Source organism: Xenopus tropicalis, chromosome 3 (assembly GCF_000004195.4).
Source record: "Xenopus tropicalis strain Nigerian chromosome 3, UCB_Xtro_10.0, whole genome shotgun sequence".
NCBI classification, from domain to species: Eukaryota; Metazoa; Chordata; class Amphibia; order Anura; family Pipidae; genus Xenopus; species Xenopus tropicalis.
The window spans coordinates 141,520,214-141,546,768 of record NC_030679.2 but is presented as its reverse complement, the minus strand read 5'-3'; the positions used below and the strand labels follow the sequence as shown (position 1 = coordinate 141,546,768).

Here is a 26,555-nt window from a genome sequence, read left to right as displayed (position 1 = left end):
CTCTGCCTGCCATATGCTGCCTGTGTGTGCCATACTCTGCCTGCCCTATGCTGCCTGTGTGTGCCATACTCTGCCTGCCCTATGCTGCCTGTGTGTGCCATACTGTGCCTGCCCTATGCTGCCTGTGTGTGCCATACTGTGCCTGCCCTATGCTGCCAGTGTGTGCCATATTCTGCCTACCCTATGCCGCCTGTGTGTGCCATACTCTGCCTGCCCTATGCTGCCTGTGTGTGCCATACTCTGCCTGCCCTACCCTGCCTGTGTGTGCCATACTCTGCCTGCCCTACCCTGCCTGTGTGTGCCATACTCTGCCTGCCCTATGCTGGCTGTTTGTACCATACTCTGCCTGCCCTACCCTGCCTGTGTGTTCCATACTCAGCTTGTCCTACCCTGCCTGTGTGTGCCATACTGTGTCTGCCCTATGCTGCCTGTGTGTGCCATACTCTGCCTGTCCTACCCTTCCTGTGTGTGCCATACTCTGCCTTCCCTACCCTGCCTGTGTGTGCCATTCTCCGCCTGCCCTATGCTGCCTGTGTGTGCCATACTCTTCCTGCCTTATGCTGCCTGTGTGTGCCATACTCTGCCTGCCATATGCTGCCTGTGTGTGCCATACTCTGCCTGCCCTATGCTGCCTGTGTGTGCCATACCCTGCCTGCCCTATGCTGCCTGAGTGTGCCATACTGTGCCTGCCCTATGCTGCCTGTGTGTGCCATACTGTGCCTGCCCTATGCTGCCTGTGTGTTCCATACTCTGCCTGCCCTACCCTGCCTGTGTGTGCCATACTCTGCCTGTCCAATCCTGCCTGTGTGTGCCATACTGTGCCTTCCCTACCCTGCCTGTGTGCCATACTCTGCCTGCCCTATGCTGCCCGTGTGTGCCATACTGTGTCTGCCCTATGCTGCCTGTGTGTGCCATACTCTGCCTGCCCTACCCTGCCTGTTTGTGCCATACTCTTCCTGCCTTATGCTGCCTGTGTGTGCCATACTCTGCCTGCCCTATGCTGCCTGTGTGTGCCAAACTCTGCCTGCCCTATGCTGCCTGTGTGTGCCATACTCTGCCTGCCCTATGCTGCCTGAGTGTGCCATACTATGCCTGCCCTATGCTGCCTGTGTGTTCCATACTGTGCCTGCCCTATGCTGCCTGTGTGTTCCATACTCTGCCTGCCCTACCCTGCCTGTGTGTCCCAAACTCTGCCTGTCCTACCCTGCCTGTGTGTGTCATACTCTGCCTTCCCTACCCTGCCTGTGTGCCATACTCTGCCTGCCCTATGATGCCTGTGTGTGCCATACTGTGTCTGCCCTATGCTGCCTGTGTGTGCCATACTCTGCCTGCCCTACCCTGCCTGTGTGTGCCATACTCTGCCTGCCCTATGCTGGCTGTGTGTGCCATACTCTGCCTGCCCTATGCTGCCTGTGTGTGCCATACTATGCCTGCCCAATGCTGCCTGTGTGTGTGTGCGCCATACTCTTCCTGCCCTATGCTGCCAGTGTGTGCCATACTCTGCCTGCCCTATGCTGCCAGTGTGTGCCATACTCTGCCTGCCCTATGCTGCCAGTGTGTGCCATATTCTGCCTACCCTATGGCGCCTGTGTGTGCCATACTCTGCCTGCCCTATGCTGCCTGTGTGTGCCATACTCTGCCTGCCCTACCCTGCCTGTGTGTTCCATACTCTGCCTGCCCTACCCTGCCTGTGTGTGCCATACTCTGCCTGCCCTATGCTGGCTGTGTGTACCATACTCTGCCTGCCCTACCCTGCCTGTGTGTTCCATACTCAGCTTGTCCTACCCTGCCTGTGTGTGCCATACTGTGTCTGCCCTATGCTGCCTGTGTGTGCCATACTCTGCCTGTCCTACCCTGCCTGTGCGTGCCATACTCTGCCTTTCCTACCCTTCCTGTGTGTGCCATACTCTGCCTTCCCTACCCTGCCTGTGTCTGCCATTCTCCGCCTGCCCTATGCTGCCTGTGTGTGCATACTCTTCCTGCCTTATGCTGCCTGTGTGTGCCATACTCTGTCTGCCCTACCCTGCCTGTGTGTGCCATACTCTGCCTGCCCTATGCTGGCTGTGTGTGCCATACTCTGCCTGCCCTATGCTGCCAGTGTGTGCCATACTCTGCCTGCCCTATGCTGCCAGTGTGTGCCATATTCTGCCTACCCTATGGCGCCTGTGTGTGCCATACTCTGCCTGCCCTATGCTGCCTGTGTGTGCCATACTCTGCCTGCCCTATGCTGCCTGTGTGTGCCATACTCTGCCTGTCCTACCCTGCCTGTGTGTGCCATACTCTGCCTGCCCTACCCTGCCTGTTTGTGCCATACTCTGCCTGCCCTACCTTGCCTGTTTGTGCCATACTCTGCCTGTCCTACCCTGCCTGTGTGTGCGATACTCTGCCTTCCCTACCCTGCCTGTGTGTGCCATACTCTGCCTACCCTACCCTGCCTGTGTGTGCAATACTCTGCCTGCCCTATTCTGCCTGTGTGTGCCATACTCTGCCTGCCCTATGCTGCCTGAGTGTGCCATACTGTGCCTGCCCTATGCTGCCTGTGTGTGCCATACTGTGCCTGCCCTATGCTGCCAGTGTGTGCCATATTCTGCCTACCCTATGCCGCCTGTGTGTGCCATACTCTGCCTGCCCTATGCTGCCTGTGTGTGCCATACTCTGCCTGCCCTACCCTGCCTGTGTGTGCCATACTCTGCCTGCCCTATTCTGCCTGTGTGTGCCATACTCTGCCTGCCCTATGCTGCCTGAGTGTGCCATACTGTGCCTGCCCTATGCTGCCTGTGTGTGCCATACTGTGCCTGCCCTATGCTGCCAGTGTGTGCCATATTCTGCCTGCCCTATGCCACCTGTGTGTGCCATACTCTGCCTGCCCTATGCTGCCTGTGTGTGCCATACTCTGCCTGCCCTACCCTGCCTGTTTGTGCCATACTCTGCCTGCCCTACCCTGCCTGTGTGTGCCATACTCTGCCTGCCCTATGCTGGCTGTGTGTACCATACTCTGCCTGCCCTATGCTGCATGTGTGTGCCATACTCTGCCTGCCCTATGCTGCCTGTGTGTGCCATACTCTGCCTGCCCTATGCTGCCTGTGTGTGCCATACTGTGCCTGTCCTACCCTGCCTGTGTGTGCCATACTCTGCCTGCCCTACCCTGCCTGTTTGTGCCATACTCTGCCTGCCCTACCTTGCCTGTTTGTGCCATACTCTGCCTGTCCTACCCTGCCTGTGTGTGTGATACTCTGCCTTCCCTACCCTGCCTGTGTGTGCCATACTCTGCCTACCCTACCCTGCCTGTTTGTGCAATACTCTGCCTGCCCTATTCTGCCTGTGTGTGCCATACTCTGCCTGCCCTATGCTGCCTGAGTGTGCCATACTGTGCCTGCCCTATGCTGCCTGTGTGTGCCATACTGTGCCTGCCCTATGCTGCCAGTGTGTGCCATATTCTGCCTACCCTATGCCGCCTGTGTGTGCCATACTCTGCCTGCCCTATGCTGCCTGTGTGTGCCATACTCTGCCTGCCCTACCCTGCCTGTGTGTGCCATACTCTGCCTGCCCTACCCTGCCTGTGTGTGCCATACTCTGCCTGCCCTATGCTGGCTGTGTGTACCATACTCTGCCTGCCCTACCCTGCCTGTGTGTTTTATACTCAGCTTGTCCTACCCTGCCTGTGTGTGCCATACTGTGTCTGCCCTATGCTGCCTGTGTGTGCCATACTCTGCCTGTCCTACCCTGCCTGTGCGTGCCATACTCTGCCTTTCCTACCCTTCCTGTGTGTGCCATACTCTGCCTTCCCTACCCTGCCTGTGTCTGCCATTCTCCGCCTGCCCTATGCTGCCTGTGTGTGCCATACTCTTCCTGCCTTATGCTGCCTGTGTGTGCCATACTCTGCCTGCCCTACCCTGCCTGTGTGTGCCATACTCTGCCTGCCCTATGCTGGCTGTGTGTGCCATACTCTGCCTGCCCTATGCTGCCAGTGTGTGCCATACTCTGCCTGCCCTATGCTGCCAGTGTGTGCCATATTCTGCCTACCCTATGGCGCCTGTGTGTGCCATACTCTGCCTGCCCTATGCTGCCTGTGTGTGCCATACTCTGCCTGCCCTATGCCGCCTGTGTGTGCCATACTCTGCCTGCCCTATGCTGCCTGTGTGTTCCATACTCTGCCTGCCCTACCCTGCCTGTTTGTGCCATACTCTGCCTGCCCTACCCTGCCTGTGTGTGCCATACTCTGCCTGCCCTATGCTGGCTGTGTGTACCATACTCTGCCTGCCCTATGCTGCCTGTGTGTGCCATACTCTGCCTGCCCTATGCTGCCTGTGTGTGCCATACTCTGCCTGTCCTACCCTGCCTGTGTGTGCCATACTCTGCCTGCCCTACCCTGCCTGTTTGTGCCATACTCTGCCTGTCCTAACCTGCCTGTGTGTGCCATGCTCTGCCTGTCCTAACCTGCCTGTGTGTGCCATGCTCTGCCTGCCCTACCCTGCCTGTGTGTGCCATACTCTGCCTGACCTACCCTGCCTGTGTGTGCCATACTGTGTCTGCCCTATGCTGCCTGTGTTTGCCATACTCTGCCTACCCTACCCTGCCTGTGTGTGCCATACTCTGCCTGCCCTATGCTGGCTGTGTGTGCCATACTCTGCCTGCCCTATGCTGCCTGTGTGTGCCATACTATGCCTGCCCTATGCTGCCTGTGTCTGCGCCATACTCTGCCTGCCCTATGCTGCCAGTGTGTGCCATACTCTGCCTGCCCTATGCTGCCAGAGTATGGCACACACAGGCAGCATATGGCAGGCAGAGTATGGCACACACAGGCAGCATAAGGCAGGAAGAGTATGGCACACACAGGCAGGGTAGGGAAGGCAGAGTATGGCACACACAGGCAGGGTAGGACAGGCAGAGTATGGCACACACAGGCAGGGTAGGACAGGCCATACTCTGCCTGCCCTATGCTGCCAGTGTGTGCCATACTTTGCCTGACCTACCCTGCCTGTGTGTGCAATACTCTACCTGCCCTATGCTGCCTGTGTGTGCCATACTCTGCCTGCCCTATGCTGCCTGTGTGTGCCATACTGTGCCTGTCCTACGCTGCCTGTGTGTGCCATAATCTGCCTGTCCTACCCTACCTGTGTGTGCAATACTCTACCTGCCCTATGCTGCCTGTGTGTGCCATACTGTGCCTGCCCTATGCTGCCTGTGTGTGCCATACTGTGCCTGTCCTATGCTGCCTGTGTGTGCCATAATCTGCCTGTCCTACCCTGCCTGTGTGTGCCATACTCTGCCTGTCCTACCCTGCCTGTGTGTGCCATACTCTGCCTTCCCTACCCTGCCTGTGTGTGCCATACTCTGCCTGCTCTATGCTGCCTGTGTGTGCCATACTCTTCCTGCCTTATGCTGCCTGTGTGTGCCATACTCTGCCTGCCATATGCTGCCTGTGTGTGCCATACTCTGGCAGCATAGGGCAGGAAGAGTATGGCACACACAGGCAGCATACAGTGACACAATGCTGGCACTGCTCCTACAGTCTGCACAATAACTATATATTATAAAAACTTTTTTATTGCAGTTCCATCTCAGTATATGTTCTTACACAGTCTGAGGGGTGAACAATGTTGGTGAGCCTGAGGTGTTAACAATGCAGGGGGTGAACAATGCAGACACTAAAAGGTGTGAACAGTACAGGGGGTTAAATTTTTAAACAATACAGGGGTTTTACAGCCTGAATGTGAGGTGTTAACCATGCAGGGGGGAAGTTAATCTCAGTACTGATACCATTTAAAGCTTACACAAAGGTAAACCATCAAAGCAGCCAGACTGGTGGGGGGGCCGCACAGAGGGGGGTCGCGGGCCGCATGCAGCCTGTGGGCCCCCAGTTGTACAGCACTGTTCTAGACCATGAAGGCGCCTTACTCTATCAATTTATACTTAGTGTTTCAGTTTTTACAATTTGCCAGACTTTGCCATATGTGCATGTGTGTGGGAAAACTAGATGTACGGTCCTTCTGTATGTTCAGCCATAACTGTGAGTTTAACAAAGGCCTTGTCTCTGTAGAACCCAGATGGCATCGTTGTGATGAGAGAGGCCTTTCACCCTGCCAGCAAATCAGGGATCTTGTCTGAGACATATGATCTGCCCAAGCTTGTGAGGTAAGAAACAAGCTTAATACACCCAGACAGACTGACTGACACACACACACAGTACACCAACACCCTGCCAACACAAACACCAAATGTGTAGTCATAAATGGCCATTTACGTGTGGGTGCTGTCTCACATTTAGACACCAAGAGAGTGCTGCATTGAGGGCCTAGAAGAAGGAGGACTTGGCGAAAAATGATAGGAGTTTGGACAACACGGGGCATGACTATACATAAGTAGGGGCGCATTTGTCGATTTGTGGAACCAGGATGACAGCAATAACAGTAACAGCACTAATGTGGGTTCACCTCTAAATCACGTCTTTAGCAGCCATTGCCCCAAAACATTTTATGGAAATCAGAACTCATTTTACAGCCTTGTCCTGGGAACGGCCACATTTAATGTTGTACTTGGTGCTCATGATAATTACATAACCCAACCGATTATGCTGTTCCAGTATCTACTGGGTTCTTTTCATTTGTTTCTCAGCTGTTTTCATGGCAAATAACCATATCTCCTTTGTATCTGCACTAATAAATTGGCAGCGTCGGGATATGGACCGTCTCCGCAAAGTATGAAGACACCCCTCAGCAGAATTACACCACCAATTTTGAAGTGAAGGAATACGGTAAGTAGATATTTTTCTGCAACACAGCATGGCGTTGTCTCAAACATCACATGGTACAGACAGAAGGGAACCACAAAACTATGAGTTGGGAAGTCATTTATATTGTATCTGTAGTGGAAGTGCTAAGCAGAACCCAATCTGGGGTTGCCAACTGGCTGGCAGGGCTGTATTTAGGTCCGGTGTCGGACCAACTACACCCCTAGGTTACAGGAAATAGCGCCACACATGCCCATTATAGTCATGGGATCCGCCGCCAAGTTTGGCTAAGAAATATATATATATATATATATATATATATATATAGGAACAGGTGAAAACAGGCACTCACGTATAATGAAGTAATAATTTGCCTGGGTGCAGTATAAAGTGAGCATACAAAATTAGAAAGAATATGCCGCACACTCAGGTCTTAGATGCAAAAAACAAAAAAAAATTTTATTTGGATCAAGGACTGACGTTTCGGCCACACAAGCAGCCTTTCTCAAAGTGCAGATGTGGCAATCAAACCCCCCTGATAAACCCAGCAGTGGCAAGCCTTGATGACATCATAGAGTGGGCGTGTCTAAACACCAGACACTGTACAGACACAATTTAAATAAAACAATTACAAAGGAAACCAAAAATGAGTAGAAAGTGCAAGAGAAGTGAATCACCCTGTGTAAAAGGAGCGGGAAATCCCAGTGAAATAAATAAAATGCAACAAGTGTGCAAAGAAAGGGCGCTTGAATCACTGTGTGGCTGAACTGCAACTCCCAGTACCCGCTCTGATTAGATATATATATAATATATATAATATATATAATGTAATATATTTTATATTATTTTATATTATTGATTATATACCCACCCAAGGGCTACCCCCCTAAGACTGCCGCAGGCCCTTGGATGCCTAAATATAGATACAGCCCTGCTGGCCAGGATTTAAGTGGCCTGGTCTGTAAAAACAATTACTGATGCCAATGTTATTGATAGGGAAAATGGTTAAAAAGAAAGGGAGGCCAGTATTTTTTTTATAGAAAAGGTGGCAACCCCACCCAATCGAAATTGCCACTTTATAGCACTGGACACCTGTAGTTGTAGCTTTTTTTCAGCTAAAGCAGTTTCATTTTTCTCTTTGCAGTACTGCCCACAATAGAAGTCATTCTGAAGCCAGAAAATAGTTTCTATTATACTTCTTCTGAGACATTTTCAGTGAATATTGAGGCACAGTAAGTACTTGTAAATAGATTTATTTCTCTGCTATAGGGGTCAGTGACACTCAGTGAGTATCTGTGCAGGGTGAGTGGGGGTAAAGGAATCAGTGACACTCAGTAAGTATCTGTGCAGGGTGAGTGGGGGGTATAGGGATCAGTGACACTCAGTGAGTATCTGTGCAGGGTGAGTGGGGGGTATAGGGGTCAGTGGCACTCAGTGAATATCTGTGCAGGGTGAGTGGGGGTATAGGGGTCAGTGACACTCAGTGAGTATCTGTGCAGGGTGAGTGGGGGGTATAGGGGTCAGTGACACTCAGTGAGTATCTGTGCAGGGTGAGTGGGGGGTATAGGGGTCAGTGACACTCAGTGAGTATCTGTGCAGGGTGAGTGGGGGGTATAGGGATCAGTAACACTCAGTGAGTATCTGTGCAGGGTGAGTGGGGGGGTATATGGATCAGTGACACTCAGTTAGTATCTGTGCAGGGTGAGTGGGGGTATAGGGATCAGTGACACTCAGTGAGTATCTGTGCAGGGTGGGTGGGGGTATAGGGATCAGTGCTACTCAGTGAGTATCTGTGCAGGGTGAGTGGGGGTATAGGGGTCAGTGACACTCAGTGAGTATCTGTGCAGGGTGAGTGGGGGGTATAGGGATCAGTGACACTCAGTAAGTATCTGTGCAGGGTGAGTGGGCGGTATAGGGATCAGTGACACTCAGTGAGTATCTGTGCAGGGTGAGTGGGGGGTATAGGGATCAGTGACACTCAGTAAGTATCTGTGCAGGGTGAGTGGGGGGTATAGGGATCAGTGACACTCAGTAAGTATCTGTGCAGGGTGAGTGGGGGGTATAGGGATCAGTGACACTCAGTGAGTATCTGTGCAGGGTGAGTGGGGGTATAGGGGTCAGTGACACTCAGTGAGTATCTGTGCAGGGTGAGTGGGGGTATAGGGGTCAGTGACACTCAGTGAGTATCTGTGCAGGGTGAGTGGGGGTATAGGGGTCAGTGACACCCCGGGGGCTAATATCAGCTCTATGTGCCCAGCTACCTGTTTGGGAGGCCTGTGGAAGGACACGCGTTCGTGCTCTTTGGGGTACAGAAGGACGGCATAAGGACAGGAATCCCAGAGTCTCTAGCGAGAGTACAGGTAGCACAGAAATGTTTGTCATTCCTTTTTTTATAATAAGTCATTGATCTCTTCTTACTGTGACTTCACTGCTCTTCCGTTTCTCTATAACACCAAATGAGGGGCCCTGGGGTGCAAGTAAATACTCAGCATGACAGACTGGCATACGGAAGTGTTTAGGGCTTTGGCACACTTGGCACATTCTCCTCTGGTAGACATGTCCCTTCAACTACCTGAATGGGTAACACATTTCAAAAAAAGATTTAAAAATCATGCATTTTCAGCATCAGAATGGGCGGGGGGCACGGGGAAAAAAATGGGTGGACCCCACCAGCCCAGGGTGGCATTCTGCCCAGGACTGGGGTGGGGGATAAATTTGCTGTGGCTGCGGGAGGCAGGTTTGGTGGGAGGGCATGTGTCAAGGGCAGGAGGGGTGTGTGGGGTCAGGCTGGGGTGGTCGGGGTTCTGAGATGGCAGCTGGTGGGCCCAGCACATCCCAGTCCTTTACTGTTTGTTTTCCATTCAAGTGAACAGGAAGTGGCAGTGGGAGGTTTGGGCACAATACACACCTGCCCTCAGCCTTAGTCATACTACAGGTAGAGCTATCTACTCCCCCTAGGTCTCTGAGTCCTAAACCTACAGATAATAAGATTATTCTTAATGTCAGACTTCTTGCCATCCCTGCTTGGGGTGAAAGCTCTGAAATGGCCGCCAAACTGAGCAACCTTGGGGCTATTCTAACGGGTACATGGATCCATATATGCCTCAGTACACTTGCCCACCTTGCTCTAATGAGCTGTGCAAGCTATGAATCCAAGGGGACCCAGAAACCACCAGCAGTCTGGGCCTGGCATAAATGCTGGGGTTCCATTAGTCACTTGCTTCTGTAGCCACAGATCACATTGCACCAAGTGAATCTTGCACTATTGACACCATGTACCGGAAGTGATAGCACTGGCCCACAAATGCATAAAGAGGAAACTTTTTTTCACGATGGAGGCAAATTTGCAACCATATCGGTACATCGGAAAGTAGCAGGAGAAACTACTGAGTGGGTCCCCATTATTATACTGGGATTCAATAACCCTCTCTGTATTGTGGGTTAAAAACATGGTAATGTGAGCCCGAATGGTGCTCTTACCTCATTTCACTGCATCCATAAATGAGTCCTGCTGTTCTCTAATTTGTGCTGCACCTCCTTTACTCAGATTAGTGAAGGTGAAGGACGTGCTGAGCTGAAAGGGGTACACCTTCGGAAGTATCTTAGTGCAGTTGAGATGTTGAACTACAAGTTATATATGACAGTCTCTGTGGTCACTGCAACAGGTAAGAACTGAGAAACTGGGAGGGTACAGGTGTATGAGTTGGGAGGGTACAGGTGTATGAGTTGGGAGGGTACAGGTGTATGAGTTGGGAGGGTACAGGTGTATGAGTTGGGGGGTACAGGTGTAGGAGTTGGGGGGGGGTACAGGTGTGTGAGTTGGGGGGGTACAGGTGTATGAGTTGGGAGGGTACAGGTGTATGAGTTGGGGGGGTACAGGTGTAGGAGTTGGGAGGGTACAGGTGTATGAGTTGGGAGGGTACAGGTGTATGAGTTGGGAGGGTACAGGTGTGTGAGTTGGGGGGTACAGGTGTATGAGTTGGGAGGGTACAGGTGTGTGAGTTGGGGGGTACAGGTGTATGAGTTGGGGGGTACAGGTGTATGAGTTGGGAGGGTACAGGTGTGTGAGTTGGGGGGTACAGGTGTATGAGTTGGGGGGTACAGGTGTATGAGTTGGGAGGGTACAGGTGTATGAGTTGGGTGGGTACAGGTGTATGAGTTGGGGGGTACAGGTGTATACAGAGATTAAGTGGAGACAAAGTAGGAAAGTCCCTGCCCCACAGAGCTTACGTTCTGCATCACATTATTAGAAGCCTGTAAATTTCCTCTGGAAACCTGATTCTTTGGGTTGTGATTATCAGATATGTGTGAGTAGAACTGTGGGTCAGATCTCCCCAGCCGTCTGTACCAACTGTACGTCTCTCGCAGGCACCGACATGGTAGAAGCTCAGTTGGAGGAAATCTATATCGTCTCATCTCCTTACAGAATCCTCTTCAGCAAATCCCCACAGTATTTCAAGCCTGGATTGTCTTACGATTTAACGGTAATTTCCTGTCTGAACTTCCCAGAGCCAGAGACTCACGAGCGGTTGTTCCATAATATATAGTAACCAGATTATCTGATAATATCTTTATGTTGGGATCTGCATAGTAACCAGGGTGAGTAACTATACCGCTACTGATTGGCCATAACAGAAAGCCCCATGAGAGTAGGTAGGGGCTGATCCGCTACAGCAGAATTCTATGGTCTCACATCTTAATTTAGAATCCTACTTATCCCCCCATTGGCCATTAACTTCAATTCTGCAATTACCATACAGGCGGTAAGTCTGTACCCATCCCAGGGCCAGATAGTTATATATCCCAAATGTTGGCCTGTGTGTATGGCTGGCTTTAACATCTACAGTTTTTTAATCTAAACTTACAACCTTAAGAACCCTGAGCTATGAATTCCTAATAACCCAATGTACACCTGGGGGCAGTTTCATCAAAGTACGAGTTCGAATCCCGAAATGGGAAAAATTCGAATTAGACTTTGATCCTTCTGTGCATGATTTTGGAAGCCTCCCATAGGGCTCAATGGCAATCTGCAGCTCCAACCCGGCCCAAGGAAAGTCTCCCATAGGGCTCAATGGCACTCTGCAGCTCCAACCCGGCCCAAGGAAAGTCTCCCATAGGGCTCAATGGCACTCTGCAGCTCCAACCCGGCCCAAGGAAAGTCTCCCATAGGGCTCAATGGCACTCTGCAGCTCCAACCCGGCCCAAGGAAAGTCTCCCATAGGGCTCAATGGCACTCTGCAGCTCCAACCCGGCCCAAGGAAAGTCTCCCATAGGGCTCAATGGCACTCTGCAGCTCCAACCCGGCCCAAGGAAAGTCTCCCATAGGGCTCAATGGCACTCTACAGCTCCAACCCGGCCCAAGGAAAGTCTCCCATAGGGCTCAATGGCACTCTGCAGCTCCAACCCGGCCCAAGGAAAGTCTCCCATAGGGCTCAATGGCACTCTGCAGCTCCAACCCGGCCCAAGGAAAGTCTCCCATAGGGCTCAATGGCACTCTGCAGCTCCAACCCGGCCCAAGGAAAGTCTCCCATAGGGCTCAATGGCACTCTGCAGCTCCAACCCGGCCCAAGGAAAGTCTCCCATAGGGCTCAATGGCACTCTGCAGCTCCAACCCGGCCCAAGGAAAGTCTCCCATAGGGCTCAATGGCACTCTGCAGCTCCAACCCGGCCCAAGGAAAGTCTCCCATAGGGCTCAATGGCACTCTGCAGCTCCAACCCGGCCCAAGGAAAGTCTCCCATAGGGCTCAATGGCACTCTGCAGCTCCAACCCGGCCCAAGGAAAGTCTCCCATAGGGCTCAATGGCACTCTGCAGCTCCAACCCGGCCCAAGGAAAGTCTCCCATAGGGCTCAATGGCACTCTGCAGCTCCAACCCGGCCCAAGGAAAGTCTCCCATAGGGCTCAATGGCACTCTGCAGCTCCAACCCGGCCCAAGGAAAGTCTCCCATAGGGCTCAATGGCACTCTGCAGCTCCAACCCGGCCCAAGGAAAGTCATGATACCAAAGCTTGAATGAATCCAAAACTTTCGTACTCGGTGCGACAATATGATTTTGTTGCACAAATTTTGCTGCAAAGTGCTAAAAAGTCGTGCAAAGTACAAAAAAGTCGCAGAAAGTACGCACAGTACAAACAAATATGAATTTTTTGTATTTCGGACCTGTCGTACTTTGATAAATGTGCCCCTAGATGTAGCAAAATATCTCACTTATCATACCGTATATTAGATTATAGAGGCCTGCTCTTAAAGGAACTGGGTTATCATAATGGTTCACAACCACATTTTGGAATTACTTTCACCAACCCTTTTTCACCCCCAGGTAATCTCCTCAGTTCCTCTCAGTAGGGTAATTATAAAAGTAACTATAACATATTTAATAGCCAATTCAGTCAAAATTGCACGGTAGAATCCTTCTCTCTCTCTCTGTATATATATATATATATCACGCATTTCTTTTTCTTTCAGGTTCTTGTAACCAATCCCGATGGTTCACCTGCTAATCGGATCCCCGTGGTGGTTCATCCGGGAAACTTTCGTGGGGAAACTCAAGCTGACGGCACCGCTAGGCTGACACTAAACCCTGGAGAAGGAACGGCAGCGATGCCTATTTCTGTCAGTACCAAATATGTTGTTTTTAAAGGAAAGCAATTTTAAGTAAAACTGTTGCCTGGGCTCAGGCATCATGGGAAGGCTCGCAATAGCTTGTGCCTATTGGGCTGGACAACATTTTTCAGAATAGGCAAAGCCACTGGAAGACATAGAAGTATATGTAGGGCTCCCAGGATACTGCCTTATGTTTTATATTTTCTGTTATCAGGTCAAAACAGACAAGAAAGGTGTGCAACCCCAGCATCAAGCAACTGCGACTATGTCTGCTAAAGCCTACCGTCCCTTCTACTGGTTTAAGAATTACCTGCACATCAGCGTCCCTGGATCGCAGCTAAAACTGGGAGACACTCTCACAGTGAATTTCTACAAAAATGTCTCCCCAGACGTTGCAGACCAAATCCGGCATTTCACCTATTTGGTAACCAATTTGTACAAAAATTATATAATTATAATTATTGAATTATATAACCAGACATATAACCCTGTGAACACGCAAAACTCCATTGCCCTCAGACATATACATAGACCAATACAGAGTATGTCAGCGATTGCATTTACTGATAAATTCACATTTCACATGTTTAATGATAATTATTGCGATATTGATCATCTTGTTAATCCGACTGTCACGGTCGGCACCCAATACCAGAGCTAGTGCCAAGCACCCTGGTCTCGGCTCGTGCTTCACCAGTAGTGTGACCGCCTTTGGCTTCGGGAGGAGCCCTCAGCTACTCGGATGCCACCTGGACTTATACGAGAGGTGCAAAGCAGGAGTTCTGGCTAGCAATGGGGCACGACTGTAGAAAGTCAGTTAGGCCAAAGATCACGGTACAAATAGGGTTAAACAAGGTCGTCTTCAGGCAGGCTAAGTCGGGGCGGGCAGCAATCAAGGAGAGTCAGACAGGCAAGGGTCAAACTGGGTAATCAATACAACAGGATGAGACGAAATCGTAGTCAAGGTATAAGCCGAGGTCAGATATGGATGATCAGAATAGTCAGGAGCAAGCCGGGTCAAAACAGGAGAAATACTATCAGATATACAGGAACAAGAATGCACAAGGCTCAGGAAGGCACCAGGAATCGAATCCTATCACGGGCAACAAAATGTAAACAACCGTCCCTTTAAATACCTTTGAATTTCGCGCCATTGCGCGCTGACGTCATCACGCCAGCGCGCATGCGCCTTTAAATGCGGAAGCGCGCACGCGCGCGCCCACTATAAGGAAGCCGGCGCATGAAGAGGACGGCGCGGCGGGCGTCCCCGCCGTGCCGGTAAGGCACATTTTGTTACACCGACATACACTCACCAATTATCGTACCAAACCTAATATCGGTGCCTGTATGGCCAGCTTAGGGCAAAACTTGCCCAGTTTATTTTTAACATAATGGACAGCAGAATTAGGGGACAACTGATCATTATGGGCCTAACTGAGTCTTTCTGATGCTATGAATGGGCATAACATGAATCAGGCCCGGACTGGCAATCTGTGGGTTCAGGCAAATGCCAGAGGGGCTGCTTTAAAGTGCCATAGTCACTCACTATTTATTGGGCCTATGGGGGGCTGTTTGGGCCTCTGTGTACTGAAAATCAGGCCGGACTGGCAATCTGTGGGTTCAGGCAAATGCCAGAGGGGCTGCTGTAAGGTGCCATAGACACTCACTATTTATTGGGCTGCTGGGGGGCTGTTTGGGCCTCTGTGTACTGAAAATCAGGCCCAGACTGGCAATCTGTGGGTTCAGGCAAATGCCAGAGGGGCTGCTGTAAGGTGCCATAGTCACTCACTATTTATTGGGCCTATGGGGGGCTGTTTGGGCCTCTGTGTACTGAAAATCAGGCCCAGACTGGCAATCTGTGGGTTCAGGCAAATGCCAGAGGGGCTGCTGTAAGATGCCATAGACACTCACTATTTATTGGGCCTATGGGGGGGCTGTTTGGGCCTCTGTGTACTGAAAATCAGGCCCAGACTGGCAATCTGTGGGTTCAGGCAAATGCCAGAGGGGCTGCTGTAAGGTGCCATAGACACTCACTATTTATTGGGCCTATGGGGGGGCTGTTTGGGCCTCTGAGTAATTGAAATGCCAGGGCCTATTTTGAACCCCAGTCCAGATCTGGAATTCCATTCCACATCTCCGTTTCATGGGGGGGGGGTGTTGTTGAGTATTCTCACTGATCCCTATTGATACACTGCAACCCTCTCACCCAGTTGAGCCCTCACTGGAGGATAGGTATCGTAATGGAACTGTAATTGTAGATTGTGCCGGTAGAAATAATAGAACTAAAAGACACCAGTGGCTCTTAACCATGAAATAAATGTTTTTTGAACTCCCACTGAAGAAAGGTACTTCTGTAATAGTAATGAGGCATTATTTTATTTAGCCATATAGTGGGTTGGAGACAGGACAGAATGAAAGTATAGTGCCCTCTACAGGTAGGGTTGCCACCTCTGCTGCTCATACACTGCAGACCGAGAGGTGGAGTGTGACGTCACTGGGCAGGGCAGTTACATCACAGGGGCTATGACATGATTGGCCAATCGCTGCATCAGACTTGGAGAATTCCAAATTGGGAAAACTGAGCAGGCAGTTTTGACCCAGAAAGCCCTACCAAAACCCGGTCAAAACTGGACAGGTGCTAACCCTATCTACAGGTATATCACACTGTTCACCTCAATGGACTCCCAGGGATTAATGTAGAGTAGGTCCCTCACCATTTTGAGCTCTACACTTGGCAAGTGACAGCTGTGGATTATTTTAAATATATTTTCTAGGGTTACTATGCAACATTTCTGAAGCATACCATCGCAAGGTACTGGCCTGTCACCTACTAACCGCATTCATGGTGTTCCTGTTACCCCAGCTTTAATAAGGAATGGTCACATTAGGGCATGATCTCGGTGTCCTGTACTGTAGCCCGCCTTAACCTCTGGCCCTCTGGCAGGTGGTGGGGTTTATTTTACTACCCTTTCAAAATAGCAGTTGACCAGGAGGACATTATTTAAGCCTGAGGATGAGGACTCTTCACACACCTAGCTAAGTGATTGGTAACTGATACTAATCGGCCAATGAGAGACTTTCATTTTACCAAGGAACCTACTTTCACTTTAACTACGTATCATTTCTCCTCCAGGTCATGAGCAGGGGGCGGATCATAAAGGTGGGCAGGCAGGAACGGTTGGCTAATCAGCCCGTGGTCGCCATGTCTCTGAAGGTCACTGAGGACTACCTACCATCTTTCCGTATTGTGGCCTATTACATGGTGACAACAATTTTAGGACGTAATATTGTGTCTGACTCTGTCTGGGTGGATGTGGTAGATACCTGCATGGGCACGGTGAGATTCCATGTTGAAATCTATTACAGTACGGGGGAATCTGGTGTAGACGGTTGGTGGATTAACAGCAATCATATGGGGGAAGGTACTATATAAAGGCTGTGATGGATGTGGATAGGACTGATTAAAAATGCAAAGTTAAGTAAAACAAAAAACAGTTTTCTACCAAATGTAAATTGGATAATGAATAAAGAGCATATTGGTCTGATAACAGTAGGGACAACAGAAGAGCGACAGATGTATTTTTCCTCTACAATAAGTAACCTGACATATTTATGGTTCTTGCACAGCTGGAGGTGACAGGTTACAAGGACAAGGACAACGCAGTCCAAAAACTGCCGGCAACCGTGCAACTGAAACTCACAGCCGACCACAAGGCCAAGGTGGGACTCGTGATTGTGGATAAAGGGGTCTTTCTGCTGAACAAGAAGTATAAACTCACTCAGAGTAAGGTGAGAAACCCTTCCCATATGTGTTATGTTCATCCATCCAAGAGAAATTATTCATTGTTGTTATATAGTCTTATTATTCTGTGCCTGGGATTTATGACTTTCTGTCATCTTAATTTGCCTATGGGTGCAACTGGCAGACAAAACTACCCTGCTGCCTCCAATTGGCTTCTATTGGAACTGTCGGAAACCAGTAGTGTAGCCGGTCCTTGGCCTGAAAATGATGTAACGTGCCTTGTAAGGTGCCTTGTAAGGCCAAAACCCACCAGTGATGGAGGTTAATGGGAGGCTGCAGGGGGAATTGAGGGGACTTCTCCTGTAACAGAGCAAATACCCAGTGAGCAATGAATGTATGAGCACTATAGGAAGCAAAAAGCTTTGCATGTTTCAGTTTATAACTAGTCCCTACAGCAATATGAATGCAAATTTAACTTTTCCAAAAACTTCAACTTCTACTATCCTTAATACAACCTTCTTTGTTTAATTTATCTCCTTCATTTTAAAATCATAAAAGCAAAAGGCAATCTTCTTTAGCAAAAAGTAATCAATTTCTTAAAAACTTTCAAATCTTTTTAAGAGAAAAGAGACATCAGTTAGTACAATACAATACAACACAGCTGCCTTGTGAAACTCCCCCCTTTGCTTTTACACTCCTTTCATTTATCACTTTGCTCAGGTTTGGGATTCAGTTGAGAAGTCAGACACCGGCTGTACTCCCGGGAGTGGTGCTAATAGCGCAGGGGTCTTTTATGATGCTGGGCTTGCTCTACAGACCTCCTTCAGTTTTACTACTGATCAAAGAATAGGTGAGTATCAGCCAACAGGCTGCATTATAGAACTCTTTCTTAATATCCTTATCATTTACAGTAGGGGGTACATTATCCCTTATAATACATGAGTGATACTCAGAGTTCCCTGTATAACTCAGCCTGCAGCCTTGTGCCTTTATATGGGCACAGAACCACTCATTGACTGCTAATATCCTTATCATTTACAGTAGGGGGTACATTATCCCTTATAATACATGAGTGATACTCAGAGTTCCCTGTATAACTCAGCCTGCAGCCTTGTGCCTTTATATGGGCACAGAACCCCTCAGTGACTGCTAATATCCTTATCATTTACAGTAGGGGGTACATTATCCCTTATAATACATGAGTGATACTCAGAGTTCCCTGTATAACTCAGCCTGCAGCCTTGTGCCTTTATATGGGCACAGAACCCCTCAGTGACTGCTAATATCCTTATCATTTACAGTAGGGGGTACATTATCCCTTATAATACATGAGTGAGTCCTCTGTATAACTGGAGGTGCTGGCACTGGAGAAGAAATATGATGTGATTGTGTTGCTGAAGAAACATGGCTGAATGAGTCACATGACTGGGCAGTATATATATATATATATATAGGGGACTATACTTTGATTCAGAGGAACAGAGGCAATACAAAAGGGGGAACCAAGGGCCCTGTAGGCAATGAACTTGGCAAACAGGGGTTGGAGCTGTATTAGAAGGTGCATAGATTTGCGAGAGCGCTGGGGAGGCCCCATATAGGATATGGTACTGTAATAAGGCAGGCTGCTCCTTTTGCAATGAAAAATGTATTTAAAGAAAAATAAAACCAAAAAACAAACCATTATTGCCAGGGCCTCAATGCCACCTCCCCCCCAACTGCTTAAAGGGAAAAGGGGTAGCCATTTTGTCAGACTGATGGGCGCTAGCCCTGCAAAGCCTACGACTGTAATTTGGTGTTTAGCAAAGGGCTGCTGTACTCCAGCTGTGTCTGGAAAACCATTTTAACCGCGTTAAATTCTCCAGGATATTTCAATTCTAAGTAGGGATGGTATCCATGGGTTACCTTACTCCTAGGGGCAGGGAGCCAAGCATCATCCATCATTCAAACATGTGATGTGCGGCTCATATACAGTGTCGGACTGGCCCACAGGGATACCAAGAAAACTCCCGGTGGGACCAGGTGTCAGTGGGCCCTCCTGCTTCTAGCCAATTGGGCTAATTCATGGTCATTCCCTATTTCATTATGGGAACAAAGCAACTAAATATATAGAAGAATAGATTATAGTATGTAAAGATTAGGGATGCACCAAACCCACTGTTTTTGCTGATTAGGATCGGAAGGGGTTAAAAATTGGCGTGTGCTTTGAAAAATTTTTGTTCACTGCCTATTTAACCCTTTTCAAATTCTAATTAGCATATGCTAATTTATGCTAATTAGGATTAGGCCGCAGATCCGGCCAAAAGCGAATCCTAAAAAAAAAAATCTCGAACCGAATTCGGGATAAGGTGCATCCCTAGTAAAGATTAAAAAAAGGAAAATATAGAGACTGAGTAAGAAGTGAATGAAAGATAATTGGAGAGCGGGCCCATGGCCTAAGGGTTTCTGGTGGGCCCCTGGGGTCCCAGTCCGACACCGCTCATATTATGGCACCTTTATGCGCCACATGGTTTGGATAATCACAGGCATACGTAGTATCTTCCATGACTTTCCTAGTTATGATGATTATTCTTAGTATAAAGTTGATCCAGAGACTGGTAAACTAGCAGTGTGGCAGTTTCACATCAATAAAAAAGTTTGAATTTGATGGACTCAGGGTTGGTGATGGACTGCTTGCCATTTGGTGCAACTATCTGTGCCAATCAGCTAGCACTTAAAGGAAAACTAAACCCCCAGAATGAATACTTAACCATTTTTTTCTGAATATGGCTTATTTAGATGAAGCAGGGTTTTACATACGAGTTGCTTTATGCAATATATTTTTATAGAGACCTACATTGTTTTGGGGTATAGTTTCCCTTTAATAGGCTGAAGGAGGCCAAGTTTGGAAGGTATGGCTTTACCTGTATCTGCCTGAAGTGTTTTAACTGAAAAGGAACATTACATGAGCACGCCTGTGTCTCCTATATATTTAGAAGTTCTGACAATGGTTATTTCTTTGCCCCCAGAGCCTCAATGTAAAGATCGGGCGCCGCGCAAACGCCGTTCAACTGTTGCAGTGATGGAGATTAAAACAGGGAAAGGTCAGATATGGTGCAAGAACTGGTTGGATCCAAGATGGCTTCATATAGCTCATGTCCATAATGCAATGTTCTGCCTCCTTTATGCAGAAGAGTAGAAGTTGCAGCACATTTACCCATAATTCCTTGTGAATTTGTTATACATTACTATAGAACCAGTGAAGGAAAGCACACCAAGGTATGGTATAAAGAACACTTTATATAATTAATATGTTTTCCTTTAGCTTCAGAATACAAGGACAAGGCCAAGAAGTGCTGCCTGGATGGGATGCAGGAGAACCTGATGGGCCACAGCTGTGAGCGACGTGCCCGCTACATCTTGGATGGGAAGGAATGTGTGGACGCTTTCCTGGACTGCTGCAAATACTATGAGAAGAGGAGAGAAGATGAGAGGAGAAGTAAAGATGAGGATACTCTGGCAAGAAGTAAGGAGCCATGAGAAGTTAGGAAAAAAGAGTTAATTTAGGGCAGGGGAAAATGCTTTTGTCCTTGGCGTCTAGAGATTTTCACCCATAAGAGCATTACTGCAGTGCTTTTTAGGAGCCAATGAATAGAAACTTGATGTACATGGGAAATCATTGCCTTGTCCATCGTCAGATTTATATACATTAATATTCTGATAATAATTGGAAAAAATACAACCAGTAGAAAGGTCCACACACCTTTATGTGAAAAAATGTTTTTGTATAATTTACTCGCTGTGCATTCCGATGTTTCGGCCCTTGCTGGGACCTCCATCATGAATGTCTTAGAAGGGAGGAAATTAACCTTAAACATCAGGGTTGTTTAATTAAAGCAATATTGCGCAATAAAACTTTTCCAAAACTTTCTCCCAAATCTTCAGGGCCAGCGGCTGCATTAAAATGCAAAAAAATCCTCCAATGAGAATCCCAGTTGCTGTGTGTAAATCCGGCTCCCTGTTCTCTGTTCCTGCTATTGGAGTTGGGAGCAATAAGCACAGTTTCCCAGCACTGAACAAGTCTGTCCTTTATCCCCATTTCCGATTCCAGTGTTGTATAATAAAGAAAAAAATTGACATAATTATCTCTATATTTAAGATACCAGCAAGATGGCTGACACAGTGCTTGGAATCAGCATTCTCATTGGCCACTTCTCTTGCACTTATAATGAGATTTTTATTTAGTAGAATGCTCAGGGGTGAATTTTCTTGTCTATAATTATGTTTTTCAGCAACTTCTATAGCAAAACTATGGGGCGCAGTGGGACAGCGTTATGATTGGGATTACAACCCCTTTAACCAACATTTCGGTTCCTTACTGAAACCTTCGTCAGGATAACCAGAGCACACCATAAACATATGTTTAAGTAACCTAGTTGGTGCCAAAACCTGATGCTAGGCAACTAACACAACCCTCCCAGTGTCAAGGTGCACAGAAATAAGAAAGAACAAAACAAAAGCAAACTGTACAATCAAGCAAAACCACACTACTATGTTGGCACTGGGCCCCAAAGAACTCAAAGTAGTGCATCATGGTAAGTGCTAATAGGTAGGAGTGGGCCACTCGTGAATGAGGCATGTACAGCTTGTCACCTAGGCTGCTATGTCAAGCAACCATTTGCACCCGCTACCCAACCCACTACATCCCCTTATTATCTTTTGGGGCTTATAGACCAAGGACATGCTGAGGCTGTAAGATCCGAACTCAACATTCCCCAGTCTCCAAAGTCCTTAAGGTCCATAATATTTGCAGTATATTTCAAGATAGCTACAGTCAACGCTCCAAGATTTAAATAGCTGCAAAGCTAATATGGCAAAGCAGTACTTCCCCCCATGGGGCCACCAACACATTATGATGAGATGTTGTAAACCAGCAAGGCTGTCCTTCAAGGGCAGGCAGACTGAGGGGCATGCCTGCTGCCCAACCACTTACCAAGCACCCATTATATAGGGATCCAAAGGGGCTGATATGGCCTGTCCGCCAGTAGTCCAGTAAGAGCCATCGGCACTTAGGAGTTTAAGAAAAGCAGCATTATCCTGAAAATAAAATAAAAAAATATAACCTTTAAAAGTGTCATAATATAACAATGCTATATCTAAAAGTGGTTAATAAATGGGCCAGTCTAAGAAAATGCCGGCCACTGGTTGGTCTGCCTTTCCCTCCTTTGCTCATAGCAGAATGATGGTTACCAATTCACTCCCTTAGTTGGGTAACCGTCTTACCCATGTTATGGTGTGCTCTGGTTGCCCTGATCGAATTACAACGGCCAGCAAAGGAACCAAAACGTTGGTTCTTCAGTGGCTTTTCAAGTATTGTAATTTTGGTAAAAACTCAGAGGTCATAATGATATTTACTATCTTGTGCCACAGATGAGGAGGATCCTGATTACATGCTGTACTCTGAGATTGATATCAGATCAGACTTTCCTGAGAGCTGGTACTGGAAAGTAGAGGAAATGACTGGAGCTGCTGATAAAGACAAGTTAGTAATGACACCCCTACCCTGCCTTTCTAGCAGTCTAAGAGAGATTCCCTGTTGTGGTCTCTTTAAAAAAGTGTTAAGTCAAAACAAGGTCAAACTGGCCTCCCAGAGTACCAGAGGATCTCCTAGTAGGTCCCAGCCTAGGCGTTCCAATCAGGCCCTTTTCTTATTTCCACCACAAGCTCATCACATCCATAATATTTAGCACTGTCTTCATCTGATTGTTGAGACAGCTGAAAGGTGACCATACGCAGATTTTAGTTGCTGATTCTGGTCCTATAGACAGATTCTGCAGCTTATCTGTCCAAGTATGGGCCCCCCCGACAGGCCTACCTGACCGAGATCTGGCATAAAATTAGGCAGATCTCAATCGGGCAGGTATTATTTTATTTTCACATCAACGATCGGGGATCGTTGATGTGGTCCCCGATTCGACTGCACCTATGCTGGCCATTGTAATTCGATAATATCGCCCACCTTTGGGGTGGGCATATTGGGAGATAATCCACTTGCTTGGTGAGCAAGTTTTCCAATGTATTGTCACCTTTAGATGTTAGGTTCTTAGGATTTATATCAACAAGTTGCCTATTGGGACTTCAAGAATGCTACAGATCAAAAGGTAGACAATATACTGGGAAGATAATGTCTGTGTGTGAGTTGGTGCCTATGAGGTCCTCAAATCCAGCAAATAAACTTAAGCTATAAAATTCCCCCAAATTGTCTTTGCAAAGTTCTTACCCAACACAAGCAAGTACAGAAGATTCTTGTAGACATTGCCCAACACATTACAATTTAAGCCAGTGATCCCCAACCAGTGGCTCAGGAGCAACATGTTGCTCACAGACCTCTAGGATGTTGCTTCCCATGGCCTTAAGCAGGGGCTTAGGGCAGGGGAGGAACTAGGGGGGTGTGATTTCATCTGGGCCCACACCCCCTTGGACCTGCTGGATGCTCACGATGATGTGATTGCATCCATAGGAGGGTGGGGCCCAGCTGCACCCGGTCTACACCTGGGCCTCGGTGCATAAAGCTCTGTTATTGACATAGGGGCTACAAGTAGCCAATTACAATCCAGGAAAGTGTGTTCATGCTTGTGTTGCTCCCCAACTCTCTTTACATTTGAATATAACTCATGGGTTAAAAAATATTAGGGACCCCTGATCTAAACATTAATGGGGAAGAGATAAATGAGACGGTATTTACAGTGTTTAATTTATACCCCCTGTAAAATTAACTCCACTTCTTAAAGAATCTAAAACAGCACTTTTAGAAGGTTCCCTAACATTAGCACTTTATCTTCACAGCATTTCAACCAAGATCCTAAATGTTCAGTTGAAAGACTCAATAACAACCTGGGAGGTTCTGGCTGTGAGCTTGTCTGAAAACAAAGGTAACTGTCCTGTTGGCTGTAGCTATAGATTCCCTGGGGAAGGATTACTGGAACAGCTTCTAGTGGCCTCAATCCATATGGCTCACACGGGCCTATATCACATAAAGGTTTAGTAATGGTTCTGGCAGAAAAAAAGCCTGGAAAAAAAACATACTTTTCATTTTCAAAATGGCCGATTCAACAGCACAGGTGCTAAAGCGCACAATTACAGTTGGCAAAACCAATTGCTAATTGATTGCTATTGGAAACTGCAATTTAGAACCCCATGGTCACTTTTCTTATTTACTGATACACATAGGAATATATAATATATTTGCTGCCCATGGGCTGGTATACATTATGCCATTGTTATTACAATATTGACTTGAACAGTTACCTGCTATGTGGAAAGAGTTGGCTATATGTGGCTATATATAAGCTGGCCATATGTGCCTAGATATGTATCCAATATGTATAACTCACGGTCGGTATCCCAAAACTCAGAACAGGTGCCAAGGGTCCGGTCACAGCTCACACTTCCGCCTTTAACAGCCGCATTTCACGTCGGGAGGAGCTCTTCTGAGCAGGCAAGGGAACCAGAAACGTGTGGCAGGAAGAAGGGGAACAAGTCAGAGTAGTCAGAGGTCTGGCCAGGGTCAACAACGATCAGTCAGCGCGGTACAAAATCAGAATCCAGAAAAATAGTCAAAAACAGGCAAAGGTTGGTCCAGGCAGCAATACGACAATAGTGAGGAACCTACGTTGGACAATGGCAGTAAGCGCTTTAAATATTTGAATTTTGCGCCAAAATGCCGTCATACGCGCACTGGGCAAACGAACGCTTGTGCCCATGTGCGCACGCCAAAGGAGAAGACGGGCATGAATACGTGTCAAAAGGAAGACGGAAGCATGTGCACGCGCCTAACAGAGGAAGATGGCGGGCGTCCCTGCACGTCCCACTAGACCACCAGGTATCGTTACATTAACCCCCCTCCAGAGGGGGCCAAGGGACCCCTGGGTTTGTCGGGAAACCTAGCATGGAACTGACATACTAGACAATCTGCCCGAACATTAGAAGCCAGAACCCAAGACCTCTCCTCAGGACCATAACCCCTCCAGTGCACCAAATACTGTAATTTACCCCTGGAGAGACGAGAATTCACTAACCTCTGTACCACATATTCAGGTTGCCCTTCAACAGATATTGGAGGAGGAGGAGACCTCTGCTGAACTGTTCTAGCAGGCTTTAACAAAGAGACATAAATAGAGTTAGACATTTTGAGTTCAGGAGAAAGTTCTAACCGGACCGTGCTAGGATGGATCATTCCAGATACAGAAAAAGGGCCTATATATTTGGGCCCTAATTTGGCAGATGGAACTTTCAAAGGGACATTTTTAGAAGAAAGCCAGACTCTATCACCAACCTGATACTCCGGTGACACTTTATGATGCTTATCAAAGGCTTTCTTTTGGACAGCTACTGCAGAAGAAGAATTTTGAACATCTTGCCAAGTCTTAAAAAAATAATCAACCAAAGAATTAATTGCGGGCTCTGCAGGGGAAGCAGTAGAAAATGAAAATGTTCTAGGATGATAACTGAAAACAACAAAATACGGGGATTCCCCAATGGATGAATGAGTAGAATTATTAAATGCAAATTCAGTCCATGGAAGAAAATCCACCCATAAAGATTGATTACTGGAGATATAACATCTGTTCTAAAGACTGATTTGTCCTTTCCGTCTGGCCATTAGTCTGCGGATGATAAGCAGAGGAGAAGGACAAACCTGTATCCATCAGTGCACAAAAGGCCCGCCAAAACCTTGAAAGAAACTGAACCCCACTATCAGAGACAATGGGGGGAATTCACAAAAGTGGTGATATTCCGACAAAATAAAAAGTGGAGATAGATTTGTCGGATTTTCCACCTAATTCACAAACATCTCCACTTTTGTGAATTTGTCTTTTAAACAGACAGTTTTTAGATTTTGTCATTTTCCCGACATTTTTTTTTATGAATTTGCCTTTAGCTGTTAGTAAATCTGTCGGTGCCACAAACCCAGTCCCACAGCTACAGGAGCCTTGGGGTAAGGATTTTACCTGCAGGATTTTGCATTTCATTTGCCATTTGCCATTTCACTTTGGGGCATTTCCTGAGGGGTAATTTTACTTTGCCCAGGGAAACTATACATCATTTTTTCAGGACAATCTGGGCTTTCTAATGTTTTCTATATTTCTGTGTAATTCCACTTCTGTAACAAGATTTAATTGTCTAAAAACCTTCTTCTCTAGCCCCTACTCATTACTGGGCAGCAGCAATCCGGCCCCCACACCAACATGCCCGGTGAATAGAGGTCCAACAGGACTAGGGCCCACTGGGTTTTTATCCAGTGCCCTGTTGGGGCCAGTCCAACCCTGTACCCCAATATCCCAGTTTGGGTGCCAGTGTGTATGTGCCACCAAGATGGCTGCTGGGAACAGGTGGGGGCCGATGCTGTCAGGCAGCTCTGTAGTTCTGGACATGCTATGGGGGCGCAGATAAGTTGGGGAAAATGTCAGTGAAGTGATTAAAGAGGGGGCACTGCTGCTAAAACT

At 47.8% G+C, this 26,555-nt stretch overlaps 1 protein-coding gene across 1 annotated transcript in view; it reads left to right on the top strand.

The window, feature by feature from the left end:
* The window catches only part of LOC100497914 (complement C3), a 79,063-nt gene that overhangs the window by 11,481 nt on the left and 41,027 nt on the right, over positions 1–26,555 (top strand). Inside the window, exons 5-19 of the mRNA XM_031899480.1 lie at positions 6,041–6,135; positions 6,672–6,754; positions 7,875–7,962; positions 8,988–9,090; positions 10,278–10,395; positions 11,099–11,214; positions 13,194–13,340; positions 13,546–13,755; positions 16,465–16,668; positions 16,959–17,120; positions 17,794–17,923; positions 20,079–20,153; positions 20,375–20,575; positions 22,480–22,591; positions 23,896–23,981. Coding sequence (XP_031755340.1) covers positions 6,041–6,135; positions 6,672–6,754; positions 7,875–7,962; positions 8,988–9,090; positions 10,278–10,395; positions 11,099–11,214; positions 13,194–13,340; positions 13,546–13,755; positions 16,465–16,668; positions 16,959–17,120; positions 17,794–17,923; positions 20,079–20,153; positions 20,375–20,575; positions 22,480–22,591; positions 23,896–23,981 — 1,930 coding nt within the window. The remainder of the gene's footprint in view (positions 1–6,040; positions 6,136–6,671; positions 6,755–7,874; positions 7,963–8,987; positions 9,091–10,277; positions 10,396–11,098; positions 11,215–13,193; positions 13,341–13,545; positions 13,756–16,464; positions 16,669–16,958; positions 17,121–17,793; positions 17,924–20,078; positions 20,154–20,374; positions 20,576–22,479; positions 22,592–23,895; positions 23,982–26,555) is intronic.